We start from the raw sequence: 19350 nt of genomic DNA, 5'->3' as shown, positions 1-19350 counted from the left end.
CCAGGTCAGAATATTCGTTTTAATTCTGTGGCACCTACATACCACACCTTACAACCTCCCTGAGGCATGGCATTACAAAAGCGAAGATATTGCGAGAGAAAACAGCAAGGCTGGTTTCCCCATTATGCCCGCAATGCCAGCTTCACCCGGCGAGCAACATCCAGAAACACAAACACATCAAAACCCAATAACCTGGAGTGTCCAGAACGATCTCCAACAGCAGCCTGAAGGGATTCAGGAAGTTAAAATAAATAAAACCATGCGTTTATTTTGTCTTTGATTTGCCGGGATGCCACAACAGGGTATTGAAACTCAGCCGGGCTTACGTTTAATGAGTCGCTGCCGAATAGTTAAATTGTTAATTCTAACCACTGCGCCACCAAGGCAGGAAAGGCTAGGAGGATAGGCTAAGAAAGGATAGGACAGTGATGGCAAACCTTTTTGTTGTTCTGTGTCGCAAGCATGCAACAACACCCACAACGTAATACGCCCTTCCCTCTCTGCTCATGCGTGTACAACACCCTGCCCTGCCGCCCTTACCTGCACTGCACATGTGCGCACCTCCCAGCTAATTTTTGACCCGTTTGAGGCCGTTTTCAGACTCCCGGAGGCTTGAGGGAAGCTTCTGGCGGCTGAAAACAGGCCTGTTTAAGCACTTCCGCTATTTCTGGAAGGCCTGTTTTTTGGTCTCCCGAGTCTGCAGAAGCTTCCTTTGAGCCTCTGGGAGGCCTCAAACGGTCGAAAAATCAGCAGGGAGGCACACACATGCGCAAGGCAGGTAAATTTGGCTGGGGCTCACATGGCCGCACAAATGATTCTGCATATCACCTGTGGCATGCGTGCCACAGGTTCACCATCATGGGGATAGGACAATAAAATTTAGAATATAGACTAGAATGCCTAATAGAATAGAAATAGGAATAGAATAGGAATAGAACATAGAACAGAACAGAATAGGGATAGAATGCAGAATAGAGTAGAATAATAAAATTTATAATAGAATCATAAAATTTAGAACAGAAGAGCAGAACAGAAAATATAGAAGAGAATGTAGAATAGAATGCAGAATAGAATACAGAATTAGTTCCTGTTATACTTATTATTTATGTCTGTGGTTAAACGAGCTATTTCCTCTGGTGGTTTTGTACTTTCCAAAAAAACCTCACTCATAACGGTCATAAGTGTGAAAATTGGTTGTAAGTCATGTTTTCAGGGCCCTTGTGACTTTAAATGGTCATTAGAGTGCTGTTCAATTACATATTTATTCCCATCTTCTTCATCAAAAGGTATGAAAATCCTATAAATGTCTTTTTACCAAAAAACAAAACAAAACCCAGCATATAGAATTGCATTCGAGGCCCTCCTGCCTTTTAGGACAACGTCTATATTATTTACTAATTATTTAGAAAACAATGTATTGTCTGGGTCATTTTACATGAATGCCATTGTTTTCATACTATTTTACAACAATACTGTTGCATATAAGGAAAGAAGAGCATTGTTACATAATTCCAGTCACAATAATATTCTTTCCTTATATGCAATAGTTTTTTTCCAGTTTCTAATTTATTATCTAACCATTAATAAAACAAAGCCCAAGTTAAAAAGTATTCTGTATCTTCGTTATCCTTTATCTTTGATGTTAACCCAGTTTCCTTAAAGTCTAGTATTCTCTTGATTATATTTTCACCTGTCTCATTGCTAAGTTCCCCGTCTGGGAAAGTCTCCGTTGGGGAAAAATTGTTCTGGCAAAGCAGCGTGCCTCCATAACGAAGGTCATAAACAAAAATAACATTCAGTCTGCGGGGTGATCTAAAAAGTTCAACGAAAACTGAAACCAGATGGCGTAATCTTCAAACAGGGAAGGGTTTGGAAGAGGCCAATCTGTTGTTGAGTTCAGAACACGGGCTGATCAATTGCAGAATTTAAAGGATGCAAGAAAAGGGATCGAAGTGCACACTTGTTTTCCATTCCTAAAAGGACGACGTGGCAACGCACACCTCGCAAAAAATATAAAGGAAATTAAACTGGGGCTGCAATTTCCTTGGACCAGATTCCTAGAAAATCCGATTTCAGGATCCTTCCGACATGGAAATGATATTTGGCCAAGAGTTGTGGATGCTGATATTTTATTTCTGCATTTTGGTCCCATTTTTCATTCTCGGATGGATCCTTTACTCCGATTTTACCAGGATTCATACACCGCCAGGAATCAGCCAGGGGATAAAACTTCGCCTCATCTATCTGCTCATCTGCATTTTGGAAAAACCGGTAAGTGCTTGAATTCTTCTTAAGGTCTCCTGCTTGAGCAGTGGGGGTTGGACTAGAAGACCTCCAAGGTCCCTTCGAGCTCTGTTCCGATTGAACTCGCTTTTGATTAGCATTTCTCTGAATCTTTCCATGTAGTTTCTTCCTTAATTTTTTTTTTTTTTTTTGCACCGAGAAGGCTGTGATCCTGGAAAAACTGGGTTTCTGCAATGAATTTGCGGTACAGAGGTTCCTGGTCGACGGGGTACTTCCAGCGGGGCCCTGTGACTTGAGCATCAAGGAAACTCTTTTCGACACCGTGCCCGTGAGGATCTACCAGTCCAAAACTCCAAGTCCTGAGAAAAGGAGGGGACTTGTGTGGATTCACGGAGGAGGGGGCATTTTCGGAAGCTTCAGTAAGTTCTCCAAATACGGATGGTCCTCGGCTTACAACGGCTCATTTAGGGACTGTTCAAAATCACAAAAAGGGGGGGGGCGTTCTTTCCACTTAGGACTCTTTCCAGGATCCCTGGAAAATGCCGTGATCAAAATGCAAACCTGACTCGTACCGATGACCGTCATGGCTTTGAGTGTTTTGATTTTTTCCCGGTCTCTGCTCTTTGACTCGTAATAAACTTTTTGTAAAAAAAAATAAAAAAAAATGATTGATCAACAAAGGGCCAGAGAAATGTTTGGGATAAATGGGAAAAAATGGATGTATTCAGATTTTTAAAATAATATTTAATATTTCAGAAAGCCACGAAAGGCTGTGTCGATTCTTCGCCCAGGAAAGTGCCACCGTGGTCGTAGCTATCGGGTAAGAGAGCTCAGGTTCATTTGGCAACAGGGGAAATTCAAAATAAAACTGTCATCTCCTTTATTATTATTGTTACTAATGCTAATGCTAATAATAATAATAATGATTTGTGACGCAGGAAATTCAAAATAAAACTGCTACATCCTCTATTATTATTAATGCTACTACTACCGTGTTTCTCACATAATAAGGCCGGGCCTTATTTTTTTTTGACCCCCGAAAAACCGGCTAGGCCGTCTTTTCGGGGTGACTAATTCCCCCCTTGCATCCTCGGGTGGGCGGGCGGCGACAGCTTGGATGTTGGGAGACCTTCCGCCACCGTTAATTTCCCTTCTCCCTTGCTGCCGTGGCGTTACAGCAACGCCGCGGCGTTTGGCGCAGCCACGTGCAGCCAGTCAGGGCTCCTCCCTGCAACCGGAGCCCTGAGGGAGACACTTGGCTTCAGGCGCTCCTGTGGCCAGGGCCTTCCCTTTGCCTTCGATGGTAAAGTGAATTATTTTAAAAACCTCCGCTCATCCCATCAGGGCCGTGCGAGCTGAGCAGAGCCGGGAAAGCAAACCGCGGGTGTTTCCTGGTTCTGCCCAGCCCGTCGGCTCTGCCGCAGCCCTGGCGGGATGAGCGGAGGTTTTAAAATAATTCACTTTACCTCAAAAAGGGAAGGCGGCCACAGGAGCGCCTGAAGCCAGGTATACCAACAACAAAAGGCAAATCCTCAAGGTGGGCTGGAGGGAGGTGGCTACGTGCCCCCCGGGCTGCTTCAATGCAAGGTCCTGACTTGCAGCATCCTGCCGTTGCCGCCGCGTCCTTTTCACCGCCGCCTCCTCCCTCTCCGACTGCAAAACTCGTGTGCTTCACCAAACGCTCCGGCGAGGCGAGCTCTTTCATACATAGAGAGAGGGGAAAGACGCCGGCGTGCTCCGAGAGGCTGGCTCTTTTCTCTAGCCGAGGCTGACATCTGACTGAATCTCTATCCCGCTCCTTTATCCTCACGACGGGGTCGGCAGTGACGCTCTCTGGTGCGGCCACCTCAGCTTGCCAGCCTTGCCCCGCTATGAGACGATACTGTGACAGCCGCTGCTGCCGCACTCCCTTCTCTTTCCTCGCCTCTCCTCCCTTCGCCGGCAGGAGTGTGCGCGCCTGCTGCCACTGCCGCCGCTCCTGAGGCCATCTGGGGCGGGCAGGTGGGAAAGCAAGCAAGGTGGCTGCGCTGTCTTCTTTTTCCCTCAGCGAAGCGCCGCCGCTTGCCGCCGCCACCGCCACCTGCGATGGGCGAGGAGGCGGCGGAGGCACCCGAAATGTCACCAAGGCAACGAGTGCCTCCCCGCCGGGCCCTCCGCTCATCCCGCCAGGGCCGTGGCAGAGCTGTGCGCGCTGGGCAGAACCAGGAAACATCCGCGGCTTGCCTGCCACGGCCCTGGAGGCACTTCCTGTCAGCCTCGGCTAGAGAAAAGAGCCAGCCTCTCGGAGCACGCCGGCGTCTTTCCCTCTCTCTATGTATGAAAGAGCTCGCCTCGCTCGGAGCGTTTGGCGAAGCACACGAGTTTCGCAGTCGGAGAGGGAGGCGGCGGTGAAAAGGACGCGGCGGCAACGGCAGGATGCTGCAAGTCAGGACCTTGCATTGAAGCAGCCCGGGGGCACGTAGCCACCTCCCTCCAGCCCACCTTGAGGATTTGCCTTTGTTGTTGGTATACTTGGCTTCAGGCGCTCCTGTGGCCGCTTCCCTTTGCCTTCGAAGGCAAAGTGAATTATTTAAAAACCTCCGCTCATCCCGCCAGGGCAGCGCAGAGCCGTGCACGGGCTGGGCAGAACCAGGAAACACCCGCGGTTTGCTTTCCCGGCTCTGCTCAGCTCGCACGGCCCTGATGGGATGAGCGGAGGTTTTTAAATAATTCACTTTACCTCGAAGGCAAGGAAGGCCCTGGCCACAGGAGCGCCTGAAGCCAAGTGTCTCCTCAGGGCTCCGGTTGCAGGGAGGAGCCCTGACTGGCTGCACGTGGCTGCGCCAAACGCCGCGGCGTTGCTGTAACGCCACGGCAGCAAGGGAGAAGGGAAATTAACGGTGGCGGAAGGTCTCCGATATGAAGTGCTCCACCAACGCAGGCAGCACCATATCCGGGCATGCAACAAAGTACTTCCTAACGGCAAGCCCCCCGCCATTCCCCCCATTTCGCATGTTTAATATGGGCCTTAATTTGGGGGAGGGGCTTAATTTGATTTTATGCCAATAAATCATGCTGGGGCTTCCTATTGGTGGAGGCCGTATTGTTGGAGAAACACGGTACTACTACTACTACTACTAATAATAATAATAATAATAATAACAACAGCAACCACTACCTTACTCAGAAGTGTCTATATACTCAGAAATTACCTTAATAGGTTTTAGATCTTTGGTCAGGTTTCCAAATGATGAAATCCATTTAAAAAGAAAAGAGCAAAGTCCTGTCTACCAAAACGAATTTCTTTTATTTAGGAAAGCATCCAATTGGCAAAGTGTGTTGTAATTCCAGATCTGACACAACCTGGAATTACACCACGTACTATTGGAAATTAGAAACACCCCACTCAAAAGTCACATTCTCCAATAGAAGTAAATCAATGTTGCCTGAGGTCCTCAATCTCCACCTCCAGGTCTCAGCAGGGTCAGCTTTTGTTCCCACGGGAAGGAGAACCACCTAGCCTCAACAACTCTCTCTCTCTCCACTCCTCCCCCCTTAGGAACGTGGCAAGCCCGAAACCCTTCCCTCCCATAACCAGCAAAGAGAAAGAAAGAAAAGGAATATATAGTAAGGCTAAATAAAATGGCTACGCGTATGTCAGTTTCGAGCTTGACACTTGAATTGTTCAGTTTTTACCAGTCCCAGATTGTGAATCGAATTAAAGATTAAACCAACAATAACAATAATAATTTGGTTGATTCCTAGGATGCTGACAGCAAGCCGTATCAACTATCTGCACCAGTCAATTATATTTTTTGATACATTTTTAAATGTTCTGTTGACTGAGTTTCATGTTTAATGAATAAAAGGATTATACCGCTACTACTACTAATAATAATAGGAAGGCCAATGCATTTGAAAGATTTCCTTTTCGCTCACTGTTGGTTTAGGTATCCCTTGGCACCAGAGCACCCCTACCCAGCTCAACAGCGCAGCTGCTACGTGGCCGTATCGTACTTTTTGAAGCATGCGGTGGACTTTGGCGTGGACCCTCAGCGGATCGTATTGGGTGGGGACAGCACTGGAGGCTCCATCGTGGCGGCCATTTCTCAACAACTCGTGGTCAGACAGGACCTGCCCCAGGTCCGGGCCCACGTGCTCGTCTACCCTTTCCTCCAAGCTCTGGATTTCAACCTGCCTTCTTACCAGCAAAACCAATGCGTGCCCCTTTTATTCAAGACAAAGATCATCCATTTTGGCAAGTTTTATCTCACCGGAAACAGCTCGGGCGCGGATGCAGTGATGCTCAATGCTCATGTCCCGGAGAAGCTCAGGATCAAGTACCAGAAATGGATTAGCGCCGAACATATTCCAGAAGAATTTAAAGCCCGAGGTTACGTGCCGTTCGTACCTGGTCACTTTTCAGAAGCTCTTTTCAAAGAATACACAGCAGTTTTTGAGGCCACGTTTTCGCCACTCCTGACGGAGGACGCCATCCTACGACAGTTTCCAGAGACGTTCCTTTTAACCTGCGAGTACGACATTTTACGAGACGAAGGCTTGCTGTACAAGAAACGGCTGGAAGACAATGGCGTGTCCATCACCTGGCATCACCTGGAGAATGGATTCCACGGGATGTTGTTACTCCTAGGATATGGGCCCCTGGAGTTTCCTGGGACGAGGAGGGGTCTCAAAAGCATAATCCAATTCCTCGAACGGTACTAGAAACCCAACTGCCTCCTTCTCGTGCTTTGTTCGCCTTTCCAGCTTGGTGACCTTGCCTGGTGCATGTGTGTGTATGTGTGAGACAGTGTGACAGGCACCCATGCACAACTCCATTTGTGTGAGGAGTGTGCCACCTCTTCCACTTGCATGAATGGCGCTCCAGGCAAGTTGTTGTACTGGGGGATTGTTCTCACGATCATAAAATTCCTACTTGTTTGGAGGTAATGTGATAGCAGTCTTTCAGAATTTGAGAGTGGACAGTCACTTGTCTGAAATGGTATAGGGAGTCCTGCTTGAGCAGAGGGTTGGACTCGAAGACCTCCAGGGTCCCTTCCAGCTCTACTCTGATTGAAGTGATGGATCGCTTTTATGTTCGTCCATCCATGACTTCTTGTCCTGTTCTGAGGTGCTTCCTTCCTCTCCATGACAGCCCCTCAAATATTGGATGACTGCTATCATGTCCCCTCTACTCCTCCTTTTCATTAAACGAGATTTACTTAATTCTTGCACCCATTCTTCACGTTTGAGCCTCCCGTCCCCTAAACTTCCTTGTTGCTCTTCGCTACGCTCTTTCTGAAGTCTCCAATTTTGTTGGTATCACAGTGACTAAAATTGCATGTAGTATTTCTTGCCGAAGTGTAAAATTTACTTTTCTCACTGCGGAAATGCGTTGTGTTGAAGACGAAAAGCGTGGGAATAAATCCCTTTAGTGCACCAATGTGCCTACCGTCCCTGTCTTAATGTTCCCTTTTATTCGTATCTATTTCATGTATCGTACTCATAATCATGTTTATACATATATATATTATCAAATGCATGCTGGACAAAATAAATAAATAAAAATAAAATTAACAATTTAACTATTCGGCAGCGACTCATTAAACGTAAGCCCGGCTGAGTTTCAATATCCTGTTGTGGCATCCCGGCAGATCAAAGACAAAATAAACGCATGGTTTTATTTATTTTAATTTCCTGAATCCCTTCAGGCTGCTGTTGGAGATCGTTCTGGACACTCCAGGTTGTTGGGTTTTGATGTGTGTTTCTGGATGTTGCTCGCCGGGTGAAGCTGGCATTGCGGGCATAATGGGGAAACCAGCCTTGCTGTTTTCTCTCGCAATATCTTCGCTTTTGTAATCCCATGCCTCAGGGAGGTTGTAAGGTGTGGTATGTAGGTGCCACAGAATTAAAACTAATGTTCTGACCTGGTGTTCAAGGTTGGCTCAACCTTTCGTCCTTTCGAGGTCAGTAAAATGAGGCCCCAGATTGTTTGGGGCGGCGGGGGGGCAAGAGGCGGAGTTTCCAAGCAGTTTACAAAGTCAGCTTATTGCCCCACACCAATCTGGATCAGCATCAAACCTCTGGCAGTCAGAAGAATTAGTCTGCAATCCTGCATTCTAACCACTGCGCCACCAATGCAGGACAGGACAGGACAATAAAATTTAGAATAGAATAGAAGATAAAATAGAATGCAGAATATGGTAGGAATAGAATAGAATAGGGATAGAATATAGAATACAATGCAGAATAGAATAGAATATACAATTAGTTACTTTCCTATTATACTTGTTATTTATGTCTGTGGTTAAGCGAGCTGTTTCCTCTGGTGGTTTTGTTCTTTCAGAAAAACCTTTACTCATAATGGTCATGTGTGAAAAATGGTCATAAGTCAGGTTTTTCAGAGCCCTTGTGACTTCAAACGGTCATTAAATAGAGTGCTGTTCGATTAGATGATTATTCCCATCTTCTTCATCAAAAGGTATGAAAATCCTATAAATGTGTCATTATCAAAAAAAAAAAAAAAAAAACCACCAAAAAACCCTCAGCATAGAATTGCATTCGAGGCCCTCCTGCCTTTTAGGACTACGTCTATATTATTTACTAATTATTTAGAAAACAATGTATTGTCTGGGTCATTTTACATGAATGCCATTGTTTTCATACTATTTTACAACAATACTGTTGCATATAAGGAAAGAAGAGCATTGTTACATAATTCTAGTAATAATAATATTTTTTCCTTATATGCAATAGTTTTTTTCCAGTTTCTAATTTATTATCTAACCATTGATAAAACAAAGCCCAAGTTAAAAAGAATTCTGTATCTTCGTTATCCTTTATCTTTGATGTTAACCCAGTTTCCTTAAAGTCTAGTATTCTCTTGATTATATTTTCACCTGTCTAATTGCTAAGTTCCCCGTCTGGGAAAGTCTCCGTTGGGGAAAAATTGTTCTGGCAAAGAAGCATGCCTCCATAACGAAAGTCATAAATAAAAAAATTTTAATCTGCGGGGTGATCTAAAAAGTTCAACGAAAATCGAAACCAGATGGCGTAATCTTCAAACAGGGAAGGGTTTGGAAAGAGGTAAATCTGTTGTTGAGTTCAGAACACAGATTGGCCAATTGCAGGATTTAAAGGATGCAAGAAAAGGGATCAAGTGCACACCTGTTTTCCATTCCTAAAAGGACGCCGTAACGCACGCACCTCACAAAAAATATAAAGGAAATTAAACTGGGGCTGCAATTTCCTTGGACCAGATTCCTAGAAAATCCGATTTCAGGATCCTTCCGACATGGAAATGATATTTGGCCAAGAGTTGTGGATGCTGATATTTTATTTCTGCATTTTGGTCCCATTTTTCATTCTCGGATGGATCCTTTACTCAGATTTTACCAGGATTCATACACCACCAGGATTCAGCCAGGGAATAAAACTTCGCCTCATCTATCTGCTCATCTGCATTTTTGAAAAACCGGTAAGTGCTTGAATTCTTAGCTTCAAATAAATAAATATTTCTTTATGTAGGGAATTTATATGGCCGCCACTCTTCACAGGGCGACTCAGAGCAGCTCACAGAATGTAAAACCTCATATAAAAACAACCAACCTAATAAAAGTTGAATCATGGAATAAATTAATATAATAAAATCAATCGGGTGTTTTTTTCCTGGCCGGAATAGCAATTTGGTTAGGGGAATTTCCTGGGAAAACCAAAATCCACTTTGTCTTTTTTGAAGAGGCAACTGGACTTTGGTTTTTCTTTGAAGATGTTTCACTTTTCACCCAAGAAGCTTCTTCGGCTCTTCAGCCCAAAAATCTCAGAGCTTCTTGGATGAGAAGTGAAATGCCTTTGAATAAAAAGCAGAGAGCGCAGTTTAACACTTATCTGGGGTAGTATAAGGTCTCCTGCTTGAGCAGTGGGGGTTGGACTAGAAGACCTCCAAGGTCCCTTCCAGCTCCCTCCTGATTGATAGATTGATTGAAATGGACTGTTGTCTCCTGATTGAGCAGGGGGTTGGACTAGAAGACCTCTGTGGTCCCTTCCAGCTCTGTTCCAATTTTTGATTAGCATTTCATTTTTGATTAGCATTTCTCTGAACATTTCCATGTGGTTTCTTCTTTATTTTTTTTGCACTGAACAGGCTTCGCTCCTGGAAAAACTGGGCATCTGCAATGAATTTGCAGTACGGAGGTTCCTGGTCGACGGGGTTCTTCCACCGGGGCCCTGTGACTTGAGCATCAAGGAAACTCTTTTTGACACCGTGCCCGTGAGGATCTACCAGTCCAAAACTCCAAGTCCTGAGAAGAGGAGGGGACTTGTGTGGATTCACGGAGGAGGGGGCATTTTCGGAAGCTTCAGTAAGTTCTCCAAACACGGATGGTCCTCGGCTTACAATGGCTCATTTAGTGACCATTCAAAATCACAAAAGGGGGCCCGTTTCTTCCCACTTACGACATCCCCAGGAAGCACAAAAAGGGGGGGACTGTCGTGTCCCTGTTGGAGTCTGAATCCAAGCAGGAAGCCAAACAGCTGACAGGGAGTGGGAGTGTGGCCCCTTTGGCTGTGGAGGAAACTGGAGAAGGGCAAAGTCCAGCTGGGCAGAGCAGGGGAGAGGGAGAAAAAGGGAGAGGTGATTTATAGGAAGACCCAGGCCCACCCTGTCTTCATCCTAGGGCATGCAGGGAGGAACGAAAAAGGGAGCAACGTGGGTTGCGTGGCTTATGGGGGGAGGAAGGGGCCCTGATTCCCTTGATTAGCCACACCTGGGAAAAGAGTTTAAAAGAGATGCAAGCTGAGAGCTAAGTCTGCTGGGAGCAAACTTGAGGTTATTTTGTGTTGACTTTTGTTATCTATGTTTCTGGTATCTTCACAATCATGTTGAGTTATTGATGTGCCTTCATGTCTGGAATTCTTGCTCCTGCCCTGCCAGACTAATGACCTCCTCTTGCCTTGACTGGACTTTAAGTTAGTTTGTGTTGACCACGTTTTGGACTTGATTCTCTGCAGCCAATGGCTGTCCCTGGGAGAGTTTTTCTCAAGCCCAGAAGGTAACCAGGACGTTGGGGGCCAAGTTGGAGCTAATAAAGAGACTCTTATTGATTATCTGACTGTGTTGCCTTTGTGCCACACCCCTTTGGGTCCTCACAGGGACTTGGGACCGTGTTTCACACTGATGACTCTTTCCAGGGTCAAAATGCAAACCCTTGGCAGTGTGACTCATACTTATGATGGCCGCGGCGTCCGTGTGTGTGTGTGTGTGTGTGTGACCTGACCAGCCTAAGTCAATGGTGGGGGGGAGTTGGATTCGCTGAACAACCAGGGTACTGAAGTGTTTCGCTTAACAACCAAGGCAGGGAAGGTCATAAAATGGAGGAAAACCTAACTTAACCAATGTCTCGCTTCAGCCGCTTAAGGATCGATATGATAGTATATTCGTTCAGCCATGTGACACTGAGAGAAAAATGGTGATTTTTTAATATAGATTTTATCTGCTATTTATTATTTCACTTCTAGAATTTTATACTGGATATTTAATTGAGTGTTTTGGGTTTTTTTCCCTGGTCTCTGCTCTTTGATTCATAATAAACTGTTTTTTTTTATTTGTTTCCTTGATTGACAAAGGGGACAGAGAAATGTTTGGGCTAAATGGGAAAAAATGGATGTATTTGGATTTTTTAAATAATTTTTAAAAAAAAATATTTCAGAAAGCCACGAAAGGCTGTGTCGATTCTTCGCCCAGGAAAGTGCCACCGTGGTCGTAGCTATTGGGTAAGAGAGCTCAGGTTCATTTTGCAACAGGGGAAATTCAAAATAAAACTGCTATATCATCTATTATTATTATTATTATTGTTGTTGTTATTATTTTGCTAATATTAATAATACTAATACTAATTACAAATAATAATAATACTAATAATAATACTAATAATACTAATAATAACCAAATTACTAAAATCATTCACTGGAAACTATGCCAAAAGGTTGGATTTGAGTATAGTAACAACTACTGGGAACATCAGGTTGAGAAGGTTCTAGAGAATGAAAAAGTCAAGATCTTGTGGGACTTCAGACGCACTTGACCCACAACACATCTGACATAACAATAGTTGAAAAGAAAAAGGTTTGGCTCATTGACATTGCAATACCTGGTGATGCATGAATTGTGGACATGCAGCAAGAAAAAAATCACAAAGTCCTGGGACTTACAAATTGAAGTTGAACGACTTTGGAAAAAGAAATTGTGTGTTATCCCAACTGTAATTGGACCCCTTGGAGCAATACCTAAAGGGATACCTCGCTATTTGGAAATTCTGAATTTATCAGACTTGAATACCCTGATTCTACAAAAAAAACCACCCTACTTGGAACAGCTTTTATCCTTGGACGCTACCTGAACAGTTCCTAGGTCCTTGGTTAGGACTCGAGCTGTTGAGCTACCAACCAGCCCCAAAGGCTGTGAATCTCACCAAAGATTTAATAATAATAATAACAACAACCATTATCTTAATTAGAAGTGCCCACATACTCAGATATTACCTTAACAACTCTTAGGTGTTTGCTTAGGACTTGAATTGTTCAGTTTTTACTAGTCCTGGACTGAACTGAAGAGTAAATCTTTAATAAGAATATAATACCTATATATTCAGATCTTACTTTGACAGCTCTTAGCTCCTTGATTAGGGCTTGAACTGTTGAGTTTTTACCAATCCCACTGTGAATCGTATTGAAGATCAAATCAATAATAATAATAATATCAACAACAACAACAACAACAATAATAATAATAATAATAATAAAGACCTAGGCAAGCACTTAAAAACAATTGGCGCTGACAAGATCACCATTGGTCAGCTGCAGAAGGCCACCTTACTGGGATCCGCTCGCATAATCCACCGATACATCACGCAGTCCTAAACGCTTGGGAAGTGTTCGACTAGTGATTTGTGATACGAAACCCAGCATAGTTATCTCATTTGCTGTGCACACTGTCATTTTTGTGTATAATAATAATAATAATAATAACAATAACAACAACAATAATAATAATAATAACAACAACAATAACACTTCTATTCGTTAAACATGAATACGTTAAAAACATAATAACAGATAATAACAGGACCTGGCAGTGGCTAAGAGCAGGAAAGTTAAAGGAAGGGACTGAGAGATTAATTAAAACATTTCCCTTCCCCCAATTACTTGGACAAGGATTATTCTCTATACTATTCATGTTGTCTTGTATTTTTGTTATGGATTGGACCAATAGAGGCTAAATCAAATTTGTTGTATACATAAAATGACAATAAAGGTTACTATTCTTACTGTTACTATTATTCTGGCAGTAACCCGTATCAACCATCAGTGCCAGTCAACGACATTTGTGAGACAATTTTAAATGTTCAGTTGACTGAGTTTCACGTTTAATGATTAAATGGATAATAATAATAATACAACCTACCCTGAAAGTAAGCCCTAGCGTGATTTTTACACATGCACCCAAAATAAGCGGATTATGACTCCGCCCACTCCAGCATGGGTAAAAATTAAGCTGGGGGGGGTGAGGGGGGAGGATGGAGCTGCCCTACTACTTACCTTTGGACGATAGCCAGGCCTCGCACACCCCGACACCTGCCTGGCTGGCCCATTTCTTCTGCAGCCAGCAAGGCTGGCAAGACTTTCCTGAAGGCCTCTGGAGCTAATAACAAAGCTCCGGATCGATCCAGAGCTGTGTTACCGGCTGCAGAGGCCTTCAGGAAAGCCTTGTCAACCGCAGAAAAATTCCTGAAGACCTCTGACAGTGAAAAAGAGGCCGGGGGCAATGTGCGCAAGTGAGGTTTGTCAGTGGAAGACATCACCCCAAAATAAGACCTGGTGCCTTTTTTTGATGGCAAAAAAATATAAGACAGGCTCTTATTTTCGGGGAAACACGGTAATAATAATAGCAACAGGAATGCCAATGCATTTGAAAGATTTCCTTTTCACTCACTGTTGGTTTAGGTATCCCTTGGCACCAGAGCACCCCTACCCAGCTCAACAGCACAGCTGCTACGTGGCCATATCGTACTTTTTGAAGCACACGGGGGACTTCGGCGTGGACCCTCAGCGGATCGTGTTGGGTGGCGACAGCATCGGAGGCTCCATTGTGGTGGCCATTTCTCAACAACTCGTGCTCAGACAGGACCTGCCCCAGGTCCGGGCCCACGTGCTCGTCTTCCCTTTCCTCCAAGCTCTGGATTACAACCTGCCTTCTTACCAGCAAAACCAATGGGTGCCCTTTTTATTAAAGACAGATGTCGGCCATTTTGGCAAGATTTATGTCACCGGAAACAGCTTGGGCGCAGATGCAGTGATGCTCAACGCTCATGTCCCGGAGAAGCTCAGGATCAAGTACCAGAAATGGATCAGCGCCGAACATATTCCAGAAAAATTTAAAGGCCGAGGTTACGTGCCGTTCGTACCTGGTCGCTTTTCAGAGGCTCTTTTCAAAGAATACACAGCAGCTTTCGAGGCCACGTTTTCGCCACTCCTGACGGAGGACGCCATCCTACAACGGTTTCCAGAGACATTCCTTTTAACCTGCGAGTACGACGTTTTACGAGACGAAGGCTTGCTGTACAAGAAACGGCTGGAAGACAATGGCATGTCCGTCACCTGGCATCACCTGGAGGATGGATTCCATGGGATCTCATTGCTCGTAGGATTTGGCCCCCTGGAGTTTCCCGGGACGAGGAGGAGTCTCAAAAGCATAATACAATTCCTCGAACGATACTAGAAACCCAACAGCCTCCTTCTCTTGCTTTGTTCGCCTTTCCAGCTTGGTGACCTTGACTGGTGCGTGCGTGTGTATGTCTGAGACAGAGCGTGACAGGCACCCATGCACAACTCCATTTGTGTGAGGAGTGTGCCACCTCTTCCACTTGCATGAATGGCGCTCCAGGCAAGTTGTTGTACTGGGGGATGGTTCTCACGATCATAAAATTCTTACTTTGCTGTAGGTGAGGTGATAGCAGTCTTCTCCTCAAATATTGGATGACTGCTACCATGTCCCCATTAGTCCTCCTTTTCATTAGACAAAACATACTGTATATACTCGAGTATAAGCCTAGTTTTTCAGCCCATTTTTTGTGCTGAAAAAATCCCCCTCGGCTTATACTCAAGTCAGATTCCCTCTGAAAAAAAATGGTGTGGAGTCGCGGCCTCCGGCGGCAGCGACTCCCAACAGCCAGCCGGGAAGGGAAAGGCAAAAAGCGCTTTGCCTTTCCCTTCCCGAGGCGGCGGGACTGGGGCCGCGCCGGCGGTAGTGACTCCTGACTCAGGGGGCCTCCGAGGGAGGGGAAGAGAGTGACTCCTGCCTCCCGCTGTCATCATCATCTTCTTCTTTTGGGTTAGTGAATCAATTAAACCTTTCATGATAGTGAGATCGTTTCCCAAATTAATTATTTTTATTTTTGAAATTTACCAGTAGCTGCTGCATTTCCCACCCTCGGCTTATACTCGAGTCAATAAGTTTTCCCAGTTTTTTGTGTAAAATTAGGTGCCTCGGCTTATATTCGGGTCGACTTATACTCGAGTATATACGGTACTTAATTCCTGCTCTTCGTATGTTTAAGACTCCTGTTCCCTAATCCTCTTCGTTGCTCTTCTCTGCACTCTTTCCGGTCTCCAATTTTGTTGGTATCATGGTGACCAAAACTGCCTGTAGTATTTCTTGCCGAAGTTTTACATTTTACTTTTCTCTCCACGGAATTGCGTTATGTTGAAGATGAAAAGCGTGATAATAAAACTCCTTTAACAGTTTGGCAGTGACTCGTTAAACGTAAGCCTGGCTGAGTTTCAATACCCTGTTGTGGCATCCCGGCAGATCAAAGACAAAATAAATGCGTGGTTTTATTTATTTTATTTTAATTTCCTGCATCCCTTCAGGCTGGTGTTGGAGATTGTTCTGGAAAATCCAGGTTGCTGTTTTTTTTGTGTTTGTGCTTCTGGATTTTGCTTGCCATGTGAAGCTGGCATTGCGGGCATGATGGGGAAACCAGCCTTGCTGTTTTCTCTCGCAATATCTTCGCTTTTGTAATGCCATGCCTCAGGGAGGTTGTAAGGTGTGGTATGTAGGTGCCACAGAATTAAAACTAATGTTCTGATCTCCCTTCTGTGGACAAGACTCCACCTTTCCCAAACTGAGACTTTACACTACATCACCCTTCAACTTGAGATCTTCCTGAGAATTGGATGATGTCTCCCGGGGTAGCCCTCGACTTAACAACACAGTTTAGTGACCATTTGAAATTACAACGGCACTGAAAATAGGGACTTTGGAGCCACGGGGACGCAGTGGTTAGAATGCAGGATTACAGGCTAACTCTGCCAGCTGCCAGCAGTTCGATCCTGACCCTCTCCAAGTTGGCTCAGCCTTCCGTACTTCTGATAAGGACCCAGATTGTTGGGGGCAAGAGGCTGAGTCTCCAAGCAGTTTGCAAAGTCAACGTCTTGCCCGCAACAATCTGAATCAGGATCGAACTGCTGGCAGTCGGAAGAATTCATCTGCAATCCTGCATTCTAACAACTGAGCCACCTAGGCAGGATAGGCTGGGCTAGGACAGGACAATACAATTTAGAATAGAATATAGACTAGAATGCAGAATAGAATAGAATAACAAAATATAGAATAGAAAATAGAATAACAAAATTTAGAATAAGAATACAATATAGAATAGAATGCAGAATGGAATAATAAAATTTAGAATAGTAGAACAGAAAATAGAGAATAAAATAGAACATAAAATGCAGAATAGAATATAGAAAATAGAGAATAAAATAGAACAGAATAGCCCTTAGATTTATCTACCGCTTCACATTATTTCACAGCTCTCTCTAAGCGTTTTACAGAGTCAGGCTATTGCCCCCCAATCATCTGGGTCCTTGTTTTACCGACCTCGGGAGGATGGAAGGCTGAGTCAACCTTCAGCTGGTCAGGATCAAATTGCTGGCCGTGGGCACAGCTAGCCTGCCATCCTTTGCCCTCTTAACCACTGCGCCACCATGACTCTTGATCGTTTTCTCTTTATAGTTTCGATTTCTACTTCTGGTTACATCACTCGGGGACAACCTCAATCTGGGGTCAACATACAGGGCACGTGCAGCTACCACAAGGAGTACACTGTGTGTTCCTGTGGTTTGCAAAGCTGATCATTATTTCTATGCTGTGTAGGAGAACACCTCCCCCAAATATCACCTGTGGGAATTGGCTGGCAGGGCATGTCCTAATTCTCACCAATGCTCAGGTACCTGTTGATTTCACATGGTGTGCTGATATTAGAGAGTATTGCATTCTCTGATCCTATCAGCCCTCCCTACAAAATGAGGATTGCAGGATTATGGCCACGATTAAGCCTTCTGGCCCACACCACATCATTAGTCCCGGGACAAAGAGTTACTTTTTCTAATCATGCTCCCAATATCTAAGGGGCTGCCCCCAAAGAAGAGGGAGTCAAGCTATTCTCCAAAGCCCCTGGAGGCAGAACAAGAAACTAAGGATGGAAACTAACCAAGGAGAAAAGCAACTTAGAAAGGAGGAGGAATTTCCTGACAGGGAGAACAATTAACCAGCGGAACAGCTTGCCACCAGAAATTGTAGGTGCTTCCATCACTGGAGGCTGTTAAGAAGAGACTGGACAGGTGTTTGTCCGGAATTATACGGCATCTAGGGGGGTTGGACTAGAAGACCTCCAGGGTCCTTTCTAGCTCTTTTCTGATTGATTGAAACGCTCACGCAGGGGACCCTAGACCAAGGGCCTTCAAACGTGGCAAGTTGAAGACTTGTGGACCACGTCTTAAACTTGCCACGTTTTTTGTTCCAATCTGGATCCCACGCCTACTCCTTGAACTCAGGGCTCTTCCCATCTCTTTTGAGGTAGGCCGTTCAGGACTCAGGGCCCCCAAAAAATAGCTCCACACATGACCCACAATTCATGGACCATTGCAACGTCAGGAAATGAGAAAGGAGCCAAACATTGGGGATTACATCCTTATAATAACCGAGTTAGACTTTTGGCGTCCAGCTGATAGAAGGAGGAGACGTTGGCTCACAGACAAAATCTGCAGGATCCGCGCAACTAAGAAGGTCTTCCTAGAGACTTCCTTCTCTTCCCAGCTGTACTTCTTAATCGGAAATAATCCTATTATAGAAAGCCAAGGATCCATTCAATGGTGCCTCCCATCAGACCTTCCCTGCGGCCTGTAGAGGTCTCCATAATGGGTGGGGAGGAGAAGGCCCCCATCCTCGCTGAGGGATGAGAGAATGGACAATGCTATCTTCTGTCATCCTCATTTAACAACCCCATAATTGTTGTAGGGTGAAACTGAATGGAGCTAGCAGGGTGTTTTAATGGCCGGATACCCTTCCTGTTGCCAGTGAGTTTTGATCAGCAGATATATTCTCAGTGTGACCAGAGAGAGAAATATCTGCCTATCTAGGATCAAACTCACAGCTTCCTGATTGTGAGGCAACCATCACACCACTCCACAATGTGTGATGACCCAGGGCATGGCATAAAGGCTATACAGTCAGATAATCAATGAGTCCATTGATTATCTCCAACTTTGCCCCCAATGTCCCCAATGGCTGGAGAAAAACTCTCCCAGGAACAGCCTTTGACTGCAGAAAATTAAGTCCAAAACAGAGTAAACACAAACTGTAACTTAAAGTTCCAAACAAACCAAACTGAAGTAATTAGTTTTGCAGGACAGGAGCAAGAATTTCAGACTTGAAAGAACGGCAAAACTCACATGGTTGGGAAAACGCCAGGAACACAGATAAGCAAAGACAACACAGGATAAAAGTCACATTTGCTCCCAGCAGACGCCGCTCTCAGCTTGCATCTCTTTTAAACTTTCATTCCGTTGTGGCAATTGAAGGGAATCGGGGCCCTCTCCACCCCCATAAGTCACACAACCCACGTTGCTCCCTTCTCCATTCCTTCCTGCGTGCCCTAGGATGAAGAGGGGGTGGGCCTGGGTGTTCCTTTGAATTCCCTCTCCCCTGCCCTGCCCAACCGGACTTTGCCCTTCCCCAGTTTCCTCCACAGCCAACGGAGCCACATTCCCGCTCCCTGTCAGCTGTTCAGC

At 44.9% G+C, this 19350-nt stretch overlaps 2 protein-coding genes across 2 annotated transcripts; both read left to right on the top strand.

Moving 5' to 3' along the window:
- Positions 1–1949: 1949 nt before the first annotated feature.
- On the top strand, positions 1950–7808 carry LOC148129368 (arylacetamide deacetylase-like 3). The gene is made up of 4 exons (XM_087944639.1): positions 1950–2271; positions 2447–2663; positions 3001–3064; positions 6174–7808. Exons 1-4 carry the CDS (start codon positions 2089–2091, stop codon positions 6946–6948), a joined length of 1239 nt encoding a protein of 412 aa, XP_087800765.1. The 5' UTR covers positions 1950–2088; the 3' UTR covers positions 6949–7808.
- A 1626-nt stretch (positions 7809–9434) lies between these two features.
- LOC148129367 (arylacetamide deacetylase-like 4) lies at positions 9435–15312 on the top strand. The gene is made up of 4 exons (XM_087944640.1): positions 9435–9700; positions 10367–10583; positions 11931–11994; positions 14224–15312. The coding sequence occupies exons 1-4, from the start codon at positions 9518–9520 to the stop codon at positions 14996–14998; spliced, it is 1239 nt and encodes a 412-aa protein (XP_087800766.1). The 5' UTR covers positions 9435–9517; the 3' UTR covers positions 14999–15312.
- The last annotated feature ends 4038 nt before the right edge of the window (positions 15313–19350 follow it).

The sequence above is a fragment of the Notechis scutatus genome, chromosome 16, assembly GCF_049901735.1.
Source record: "Notechis scutatus isolate UNSWTSFEM ecotype Mainland chromosome 16, rNotScu1.2, whole genome shotgun sequence".
NCBI lineage: Eukaryota > Metazoa > Chordata > Lepidosauria > Squamata > Elapidae > Notechis > Notechis scutatus.
This window is presented reverse-complemented; position numbering and strand designations above follow the sequence as displayed.